This window comes from Diabrotica virgifera, chromosome 6 (assembly GCF_917563875.1).
Source record: "Diabrotica virgifera virgifera chromosome 6, PGI_DIABVI_V3a".
Lineage (NCBI taxonomy): Eukaryota > Metazoa > Arthropoda > Insecta > Coleoptera > Chrysomelidae > Diabrotica > Diabrotica virgifera.
Window position 1 is genome coordinate 87,495,753 of NC_065448.1, and position 12,167 is coordinate 87,507,919.

The following is a 12,167-nucleotide window of genomic DNA, read 5'->3' on the forward strand; positions in this document are numbered from 1 at the left end:
CCCTCTAGCGGGGGCGGACACGATTCCCAAAATCCTTAGCGAAAAGGGGGGTTGAATAATACCTCATTTTAAAGATCGTTCAACCAGCTTTGTAAAAAATACCACATACATTACAGTTTTGCTTTTTAGTACTTTACGAAAAATCAAGTGAATTCTTAAAGATATAAAGTATCGACTTCAGAATTCCAAAAAATTTTTTTGGAGTTTTGAACTCCAAATTGAATTTTTTTGAGTATTTTGAGTCATTTTTGGAGTAGGTATTTTTGTAAAAAATCAAGTTCGATCGTAAAGATATTAAGTATTGAGTTCAGAACCCCAAAATTTTTTTGGAGTGTGAAACTCCAACTTGAATTTTTTTGGAGTATTGGAGTATTATCAGTGTTTTTTGGATTATGCTTGGAAAAATCAAGTAAAACCGTTTAGATATTAACTATGAGTTCAGAACTCCAAAAATTTTTTGAAGTATTGAGTCTAACATTTTTGTAAAAGTACTGAAAAGAAATATATTGTATGTGGTATTTTTGAAAAGGTAGTTGAACGGCCTTTAAACTGAGGTACCTATCACTCAACCCCCCTTTCAATTAAAAGTTTTGGGGATTGGAACCCGCTAGAGGGTTGATTAGTTAAAAAAATTGTCTACAAAATGTCCCCCTCACAAATAAATTTGACATGTTTTTGTATATTTTTAGAATTTCTATAGGGACCAAATTAGAGAGAGTGGCATCTTTTCAAATTGACACATTGTACCGCATGTGTTTCGCTTACAAATCCATCTTCAGTGCTATGGTTAAAAACTACAGTTGAGTCCGGGAATCTTTACCCGTTCGTCATCATTTAAAGCATACGAAATAAGTCGATGATAAGTCACAAATTGAAATTTACTAAATGCAACAGCAAGTCACTTACTGTCACTTGCTGTTGCGTTTAGTAAATTTCAATTTCCGACTTATCATCGACTTATTTCGTATGCTTTAAATGATGACGCACGGGTAAAGATTCCCGAACTCAACTGTATAAAGTACCACTACTAAAGGAGATCCCATTTTTTCTTGAAAAAATTGTATTGAAAAAGTTCCTTACAGAATTGTTCTTCCAAAGCTTAAAAAACTTGGAGGATGGTTGAAAAGGTTTATTTAAAATTGAAAAAACTTGAACACCTATCTAAAAACGGCACATTGGGACTACACAAAACACGTTAAAAAATTTGAACATTAAGGTACAAGCACCATAGATATAACAGAATAGATTAGGCCAGTCCGAAAAATAGCGTAACGCGGAACAGTTCGGGTCGGTGGTCTATCTATCTCTCTCTACCGGCGCTTAGCTTTCTCTCTCTAGCATATGATGGCTGCCGCCTCTGTGTAACTGTCGTTCCATTACTCCCACCTCTTGGTAGATACGCTCACACTCGCACGACAGACAAAGATAGCTAGACCAACCGTACTTGATATCGGCGTTACACCCCGATGCATTGAGTGGGATATAACTAGCCAGATCTATTGTTGACATATCTCTGGCAAGCACTCATCATCTGGAGTCGAGGCGCTGACATCAATCAGGTAAATTTTCCTTGTTTTTTTTTTGTTCTAGATTTTTAAATCACGTTATGCATACAGGTTTTCCTTTTGGCAGCACGTCAATATGTTTTTAGTCGTAAGGCTCCTATCTTCCATTCCAAAATTCTCGATGTTTAGAAATTTCTCGAAATATTTTTATCCCACTACGTAGTGTTATAAAAATATACCACTTCTTAGTCGTGGTATAAAATATACCAATGCATATTGCATTATCAATCGGTCTTGCATATTTTATGTCCCCGTTTATTCTACGGCTCTATATATTCTTATTGAATCCCATATTAGATAGTTACAACTTTAATTTTGTTTCATGTAAATCAATAACGTCGTACATTATTTGTTGTAGTTCTTCTTTTACCTTAGGCCATTATATATAAAAAATTATTGAACACTAATGACATTAAAATGCAAAAGCAAAAGAGGTGTTGGAGAGCGCTGCACGTTGTCCCCATTGTTATTCAATCTGTACAACGAAGCTACTTTTAAGGAAGCGATATTAGAAGAACAGGATATATCGATAAACGGAAAAATCTGTAACAACATAAGATTCGCAGACGACACCGCCTTTTTGCAGACAGTCTAGAAACACTTCAGTGATTAGTAAATAGATTACGTCAAGTCAGTATAAAATGTGGACTACATGAACGTTAAGAAAACCAAGCTCATGATTATTTTTAAGCAACATACAGTAGCAAGGTTAGATATCGAGGGAAAATGAGTAGCAAGAGTGAATAACTACAAATATCTGGGAACCTGGCTAAATGAAAACAATGGCGAAGATAGAGAAATCAGGACACGCATTGAAATTGCAAGAAAGCATTTATAAAAATGAAAACAAGTTTGTTAATCGAGACCTTCCTCTAGACCTGAGAATAAAAGCCAACGTAGAATGAAGTAAACAGGGTTTACCCTTTTAATGTTTGAGAATAAAAGCCTTAAGATGCTATGTGTTCTTGAGTTTGTGGTATAGAATGGAAAGCTGGACACTAAAAGTGGATAATATAAAGAAGTTGGAAGCATTTAAGAGGTGGTGCTATAGAAGCATTTTGAAATACCATGGATCCAACGAGTTGCAAATGCAGAAGTGTGAAGGATTGCATGGTCATAAAGAACATCAAAACAAGAAAGCTGGAATATTTAGGCCACATTACCAGATGTGCGAAATATGAGATATTAAGGCTAATAATGCAAGGTAAAATTAAGGGTAAAAGATCCATAGGAAGACGAAGAATTTCCTGGCTGAGAAACCTAAGGGTAAGAACAGAACAAGTGGGTCGAGGTGGAGGCTACTAGTTAAGTCGCGGTCGATGTCGACAGCACATAGCAAGGAGGTCACCTGCGCTGTCAGTCGAGCTAGAACCACTATCAAGTGATGTAGTTTAATGAAATTTGAATGACAAAAAGACTGTGCTTTTGCGATGTTGTGTCAGTCAAGTGATGATAGTGATGAAATGTCAGCTGTAAATAATCAGATCCTCCTTCATATTTCAAAAATTTATTGAATTTAATTATTTTAGAAATTCAAAAATAAACTGAATACAAAAAAGGGATTATATAAAAAGTATCAACTCAGATAGCGCAGGTAATGACAACTTGGCTTCGAACGGACCAATCACACGGAAGCATCCTTGTAGGCCGCGCAGTAGACATCCATGTAAAACAAATTCATTTTATTTTCAAAAGCATCGATGTAAACCTCCTGGATGGCATCGCGCTAAACCTCCACCGCGACTTTCCTGCTCTGTGCTCTTCCATTCACTACAATCTGTTTGTTTTACATGGATATCGACATCGACATCGACCGCGACCTCCACCTCCACCTCCACCGCGACCCCCTTGTTCTGTTTTTACCCTATAAGAGAGTGGTATAGTTGTAGCTCAGTCGATCTTTTCAGAACAGTCACCAATAAAGTACGGATAGCTGTGATGATAGACAACCTTCGATAGGAGAAGGAACTACAAGAAAAGAAGCAGTAAAATCGATTTTCTCTTGATCAAGTTTAATGTATAATGCCAACAATTCTGTGGACAGACAAAGAAACAATGAAGAAGTAGGTATTATATTAAACAGGAAAGAAGTTAGACATTGTTCATCGCATTAACAGGAGAAAGGAAGAGATATTGTGAACAGATAATAATAAAATAAAAGATTGTTCAATTTATTGCTAAACTGACTATTCTTCAGTTATACAGAGTGAGTTTTATGTATGGAAACACTCAATTATCTGGAAAACGGCTTGCAAGATTTTTATAGATTTTGGTAGGTAAGGGTTTTCTGATGCGGTCGATATTATAGTGCTAATTACATTGTTGTCATATTTTCCGTTTTTCTGGAAATCTAATGAACTTTCTTATTTCAAATAGAACACCCTGTATATGTTTTGCGTTTTGAAGTCCTTAAGAAATACTGATTATTTTTCATGTTATATTCCCTATAATAAATGCCATTATTTCGGAGTTATTGCTACATTTATTTAAAAAAAAATTTTAAACAAATTATAAAAATCAATTTTTTGGCCCGGGTAAACACTATTTTAGGTTGTTTAGATCATTGGGAACAAAAAAGATATTTCATAATTTTTCTCTAAAATTAATCGTTTCCGAGTTATAAACAATTTAAAACTGAAAAAATCGAATAATGACGATTTTCAAGGTTCAAGAACACAAGTAAAAAATATAATTTTTGAAATTACAAAGTACCTAAATTCAAGTCCAACTCTTCTTCTAATAGATTCTAAAGATTTTTTTGCCTCGTTTTATTCTATAACATTGCTTTTTAATTTTTAATGAAGTGCATATGAGAGGACGGGCATTAATAACTAAAAAACAATGTTTTAGAATGAAACAATTTTAAATTACTTATCGGTAACTGATAAAATAAGGCTTGAGCTTGAATTTGGGTACTTCGCAGTTTTAAAAATAACATTTTCAATTTGTGTTCTTGAACCTTGAAAATCGTCATTATTCGATTTTTTTTTAGTTTTAAATTGTTTATAAGTTGGAAACGATTAATTTTAGAGAAAAATTACAAAAGATCTTTTTTGTTCCCAATGATCCAAACAACCTAAAATAGTGTTTAGCCGGGCCAAAAAATTGATTTTTATTATTTGTTTAATTTTTTTTTAATAAATGTAGCATTAACTCCGAAATTATGGCATTTAGGTATAGGGAATATAACATGAAAAATAATCAGTATTTCTTAAGGGCTTCAAAAGGCAAAAAATATACAGAGTGTTCCATTTGAAATACGAAAGTTTATTAGATTTCTAGAAGAACGGAAAATATGACAACAATGTAATTAGCACTATAATATCGGCCGCATTAGACAACTCCTACTTACCAAAATCTATAAAAATCGTGCAAGCCGTTTTCGAGATAATTGAATGTTTCCATACATTAAACTCACTTTGTATAGAAAATAATTATATCAACAAAAATCAGGCGAGATTATTAAATTTACTATTCCACTTTATTAAAACGTGTATTGAATTATTCAAACATATTTTAATTTTATTTGCATTATACTTACAGTTGACAACCAAAGAAGCTCTGGCAGAAATAGTCCCTACCAAGTTTTCTGCATCGCAAATGTACAACCCCTCGTCGGTTGTTTGTACGTTGTCGATAAGCAGAGATTTGTCATCCATAATCCTGGCTCTTCCTATAGGCATTTTTCCATCTTCTCTACGCCACAATACGTTTGGGGTCGGGTCCCCTTCGACGGAGCATTCAAAAACTACCTTTTGACCGGTTAAAGCCACTATATCCTGAGGTTCCTTATTAAATAGCGGTTTCACTGAAAAAAGCAATTTGTCTGTCAGTCTACGTGAATATAAAAGCAGGATTTTTATGGAGCAATAAAACATTTTTGCAAACATTTGAATTTATAGTTAACTAATACTTTTTTATTTACTCAAATTTTGTTTTTACAACTTTTTCCTACATAGTGCTGCCGCCAGGGGGACACAACGGCCTCCTTTATTTAGATGGACTTACCCAATTTTTTTTATGTATTTTGACCCGTAAAACACGAATTTTTTGGGTAACAATTGATCCGTATGTCGAGAAGATTGTTATAAACAAAGAACTTGCAGAATTACCTGCATGGCACAAAACAAAACATTTATTTGCATTCTAAACAAAAACTGTTTTTACAAGTTTTTTCGTGGGATGCATAGTTTTCGAGATAAACGAGGTTGAACTTTCAAAAAAGCGAAAAAAACTTTTGATGAAAACATAAAATAGCAATTCTGCTTACCGCATTTGAAAATTCAAGTCAAATTATACCGATTTTGATTATTTGCATTGCTAAAAATTAATTTTTTTATTGCTAAATAGAGCTATAAACAAATAGTGTTTGAGCAGTTTGACGCATGCCCAATGAATGCGTTTTAATGCATGCTACGTAGAAATTGCCTGTTTGCTGGCACTTACAGTTGTACCTACTCGTTCGATTTTAAATAAGAGATGCATGGAAAACATCACTCAAGCACAATGTGTTTATAGCTTTGTTTAACAATAAAAAATTAATTTTTAGCTATGCAAATAATCAAAACCGGTATAATTTGACTTGAGCTTTCAAGTGCGGTAAGCAGAATTGCTATTTTATTTTTTAATCAAAAGTTATTCGGGTTCAACATTTGCAATTTTTCGACTTTTTGAAAGTTGAACAGCATCTTGAAAACTATGCATCCTACGAAAAAACTTTTAAGAACATGTTTTGCTTAGAATGAATCATTAAATTAGAAATAAATGTTTTGTTTTGCGAAAAATCGCTGTTATGTAATTCTGCAAGTTCTTTGCTTATAACAATCCTCTCGACAACCTGATCAACTGTTACCCAAAAAATTCGTGTTCTACGGGTCAAAATAGATAAAAAAAACTTGGGTAACTCCATCTAAATAAAAGAGGCCGTTGTTCCCCCCTGGCGACAGCACTATCAGTGGAAGAAAAATTATATGCCATTTTCAAGAATGATATAAAAATACAATTTACATACACTGTATTACTTGGTAAAAAAATCAAATCTCTAAAACTAAGAACAGAATACAAATGTAAAGACACTGAACAACATTTGCAGATGTATGTATTTCAAATGGCACTGCAGAAATAAGAGAAAAAAAAAAGAACAATAATTATAATTATAACACAAGTATGTCTTTGTAGAATGTTTATTGTAGACACAAACATTTTCCCTTTTTTAAATAAAAATTGAGTCACATTTCTAAGCTCTATAACTTTTGAATGGTATAACCGATTTTCAAAATTAGACATGCGTTGGAAAGGTAATGATCAGTTCTATTAGAAACCGCAAAGGTTGGACTTAAATTTTCGAAGTTTTTGGGAGTTTTGGGGACCAGAACGAAAAACAGACCCTAAATAGGAAGGGCCGTAAAATCGACACCCTTGGACCAAAATGGATGGTTGACATATGAATGGGTGAGTCTTTTTCTGAACTTGAAGATGGGAGTTGGCACAATTTTCAATTCAGTCAGATTTAGAAAATTGAAAATTTCGTGTATATAATAGTGTCGCGTGTAGGGGGGTGTATTTCTGCGCCACTGGTGAGAACTGCCGTTATCTGGTAATCTTTCCGATATAAAACTAACAGCTTCGATAACTAATAAATCGAAAACTATTAATTTTATCAAAAAAATGTATAATGAACATTTTTTGTTTATAATTAATATTTTTACCAGCATTTGCGGTCAAAATATAAAAAAAAAATTCCACCCTCGAGATGAGGTGGCAACTACCCCCTTGGTAAAAGCGTCTTTCGACATCATATAGATTTTGATCCTTGGACTATCCACTACTTATTGTCAAATTTTTAAACAAATCTATCCATTCTGTAAAAATTGCGAAGTGAAAAATTTCAGTTCCTGGACTAATTATACCTTTGGAGCTCTATAATTTCTGAACGGCTTACCTGATGTTGATCACTAAACATGAATTTGAAACGTATTGACAAGTAGTATCTGATGCATCCAAGATCGAGTATGATAACTGAACGTATTACAGGAATTATTGAGCTTGAAAAACCGTTTTTTCCATAAGAAATAGATTTGATCATACTTATGAACCCTATAACTTAAAAATTCGAATTTTCCCAGATATAAGGTATACACCGTTAGACGCGTCCTGAGTCCTTCTACAAACGCTCAGTTATTGGCGCAATTCGTAGGTTGAAATTTTGAGTAATTGTCGAAAAACCAAAATTTTCAAAGTTTAATTTTTCAGTTTTTTGGCTATGGTGAGCAGTGCGTATATCTCAGCTTGATCGCTTAAGGGCCATTTGAAAGCTTAACTCAACCCTATTAATTTGGTGTATTTGCGGTTTTCCTGTCTTTTCTTGAACCTAAGATATATACGCCCAAAAAATATGCTATTTTGTATCTACTTAGTCCTCTAGCTAACTTACGGGTAGTCAGAAGTAAAAAATTGGACCGGTTCTGAATCGGCCCTCACACCCTCTTGAAACACAGAAAAAAAAATTCAGATCGGTTTAACTTTTCCACATACATACATACATACAAACATACATATCCACAAACATTTTCCATTTTTTAAATAAAAATTGAGTCATATTTCTGAGCTCGATAACTTTTGGATGGTACAACCGATTTTCAAAATTAAACATGCGTTGGAAAGGTAATGATCTATGCTATCAGAAGCCGCAAAGGTCGGGCTTACATTTTTGAAATTTTTGGGAGTTTTGGGGACGAGAACGAAAAACAGGCTTTAAATGGGAGGGCTGTAAATTCCACACCCTTGGACCAAAATGGAGAAGTAACATATGGATGGACGAGTCTTTTCGTAAACTTTAAGATGGGATGTGGCCCAATTTTCCATTCAGTCAGGTTTAGAAAATCGAAAATTTCGTGTATATATAGTGTCGCTTGTAGGGGTGTTGTGCGCCACTGGTGAGAACTGCCGTTCTCTGTGGATACATTTTTAAGAGTGTTTTTATTATCCACATGCTGCCCATCCACGCGCTATTCTGCTAGATACCTCAACTTTTCAATTATCTTTCCCTATCCTAGTTTCGTGTCCAAGGTATATGTATTTATTAACAACTTCTAATGTAATGTAATACTTCCTCTTCCTGAATTTTTAAATTGGAACTGGGAATGAGGTTCTTCAGGTATTTGTTTTGAGGATGTTTATTTTGAAACCGATGTCTCTGCAGGTTTATTTCCAGCTCTTATAACATGGTGTTGATTTCGCCTAGGTCATCTTTTATCAGCATAACTCAGGCGGTGTAGTCTTTGCCTGTCGACACTTATCCCTTTATAGGCCGGGATCCCGCGTACCAACAAAAGTTGATTAATAGTAAGCTGAAAATTTGTTAACAGCAATGGTGTCTAGTCGGACAAGCTTTGATGTATGGGAACACTGGAACAGTAGAAGTTTTAATTATTGTGGAACAGGTTACAGATTTCGAACGTCAGACTACGAAAACGTCTTATGTATTTTGTCGGACAGAACCTCTAATTGATTTGTTACCCTTTCATTAAACTCTCATGCAAAAATCAAACTGCTATTTACCACCAATATATGTAAACCCCCCCAAACTTTTGTGTACGTTCCAATTAATTCATTATTGTAGTACCATTAGTTGAAAACAACGTTTTTAAAACTTTTTTGCTTCTTAGTATTTTTTCGATAAGCCAGTTTTTATCGAGATGCGGCTTCTTTTTTACTATTCTTACATAAAAAATTTATGGGGGTTTTGTTCCTTTAAACCCCCCAAATGTTTGTGTACGTTCCAATTAAACTATTATTGTGGTACCATTAGTTAAACACAGTGTTTTTAAAACTTTTTTGCCTCCTAGTATTTTTTTGATAAGTCAACTTTAATCGAGATGTGGCTTCTTTTTCAAAATATACCAAAAAATTTTAGTTATAAATAAATTTTCAGATTATTAACAGGTGTCTATAATCATACTTAACCATATACAAATATGTGGTGGATTCGACAAATATTCAAAATATCTCGATAAACACTGGCTTATCAAAAAAGTACTGGGACGCAAAAAAGTTTTAAAAATATTAATGGTGCCACAATAATAATTTAGTTGAAACGTACATAAAAGTTTGGGGGGGTTTAAGGGAGCAAAACCCCCATAAAATTTTTATGGGGTGCACAAATTTCACTATAATTTTTTTTGAGATGTTGCTGCGATAAAAATTTCTCATGTCAATTTTAAATAAAAAATCTCTAGAAGTTTTCGATATATGAAAAAAAATCGATTTTCATTTTGTAACTTCAAAGGGCTGTAACTTTTTTTGTGTGCACTATTGTATATAAGTAAGTGAGGTTCAATCAACCTATTTTTAACCCCAGAATCTGTGGTATAATTTATGACCAATCTTTTCGGGACACCCTGTATAAAGTTTGCTATTGAATAAACTTAAAAACAGTCTGCTAGTTTTCACAATCATAAACTTGTCAGGATAACACGTTACACAATTAAAATCACGTTCCACAATTAAAGCTTCCCCTGATCCAGTATTCCCATATATCAAAGTGTGTCCGACTAGACACCGTTAAGCTATTAACAAATTTTCAGCTTGTTGCTAATCAACTTTTTGAAGATATTCTTCTTTAGCGGCGAATCGATTGAGGGTAAAATTTGATTGATCCGCGCGCATGCGCACACCGACAGTATGGTATTAGTTGTTATACGGGCTCTGATTGGGTGTTGAAATTTTGAAATGATCTGTCAATAATTGTTCAATATGGAGGTTATCGGTAAACAAAAATATTGTATAATATTAGTTTTTATTGATGTGTGGACAGAAATAAAATCAAATAATTATAGTGACTTTTTAAATAGTTTTGAAAAGCCGCAGGTACGTAATTCTAAATGTTTCAGTTGGAACTACCTAATAGTTTCAATACCTATCTATTTGGAAAATGTAAACAAAATAATGTAGTGTAGTTACCTATTAGTAGGCAATGCTTTAATTTACATAATCTGATTACGAACAAACTTTCTACAAATCTTCATCTCATATATCGTTTTCTCTGTTCTATTTTTTGTTGTATTTTATTTCGACAAAAATCAAACTAATAATTTTATTAAATTCATATAAATTTATGGTGTAAACGTTTAGTTTGTGTATATTCCCACATGACGTATACGAGAGTTTGGTGCAGTTTGAAATGGCGTCAACTTTCGTACGGCGCGGTAGACGTGAAGTGGGTTCAAGCCCCAAGCAAGTTATTATTTTTTTATTTTTTTTTTTATAGATTTTATGATTGTAAGTATATTATTATATAATTTTTGAAGATATTCTTCTTTTTTGAAAGTGGTAGATAAGAAAGTTTGATTTTTAAATAAAATAAGTACAAATAACCTTTTGAGTATATTTACTTCGTTTAAATTACTTATTATATAATAGAAGAATATCTTCTTACGTGCGTACAAAGTACACACACATTCTTTTTTTTTGGTACGCGGAATCCAGGGCTATTACCTCAATTATAGGTTTTAAAAGCACGATCTAGGGCGGTTATAAAAAGATTTGGTGATAGTGTGTCACCCTGCCTGACACCTCTTTGAACTTTTACTTCGTCACTGTTTTCGCGTAACTTTTTTACGTTTGTCGCATTTCTATAAACACTGTATACTAATCTGGAATAACGATAATCAATGCGACTTTCATTTGATACTTCAATTACACTATCTAGTTGTACCGACTCAAACGCTTTGTGGAAATCTATAAACACTAATACGTTGTATTTTATGGATTTTTCAATGAGTTGTGGGTGGTCGTTTGTGCCAAACTTTGGTGTCAGCATCAAGCGCGGCTCCTCCTTAGGGTCAATTGGTCAATGACCCCCCTAAAATAATCTCATAAAAATACCAATTTTATTAAAAATATCTTTTATCTAAAACTTCACTCTGAAATATAAAATTCTCTCTCAGCAGTCTCCATTGGCAAAACAAATATAATAGATATAATAACGTCGCGCCTCGCGCTATACACAAGCCCGTGGCTGGGCCGTATTTTAAATTGTCTATATACAGTTCTTATGGCTTATGGACAAATGCATGTAAAATAGAAAAGAGACGGCAGATAGCAATTTCGTGGGCGAGAGTGGGAGTGACCTTTCCGTCGTATACCTCTAGTAGAGTCGACGGCCTCACGTTTAGTTAGAAAACAAGATGAGTGTTGTTGACGAAATAATTGCCTTAAAATCTGCTGGAACACTAAATTATGAACGGCGGCTTGAGAAAAAAGAAAGTGGTCGACCAAAACCAAACATGAATTTAAAACAAACAACAAAGGATAGGGGTAAGGACATTCAAAGATATTTTAAAGAATCAATGTACAATTTGTGTGATTGGATTTGTGGCTGCAGTGTGAGAAATGCATTTTTTTGCTATCCGTGTTTACTGTTTTCGAATGACGCTGTATGGGCGAAAAATGGAGTAACTGACATTAAGCATTTAAAAGTGAAAATTACAAAACATGCCTCTTCAACTACTCATATAAATTCATCAATGAGTTACGCAAGTTTAGGACGTGTTAACATAAGACAGCAACTTGATAGTGTATATCGTAAATCTGTGCATGACT

The 12,167-nt window shown here is 33.7% G+C and overlaps 1 protein-coding gene across 1 annotated transcript in view; it reads right to left on the minus strand.

Annotated features, from left to right (window-relative positions):
* LOC114331478 (roundabout homolog 2) overlaps nucleotides 1-12,167 on the minus strand; it is a 333,670-nt gene that overhangs the window by 37,817 nt on the left and 283,686 nt on the right. The window contains exon 3 of the mRNA XM_028281064.2: nucleotides 5,107-5,373. Coding sequence (XP_028136865.2) covers nucleotides 5,107-5,373 — 267 coding nt within the window. The remainder of the gene's footprint in view (nucleotides 1-5,106; nucleotides 5,374-12,167) is intronic.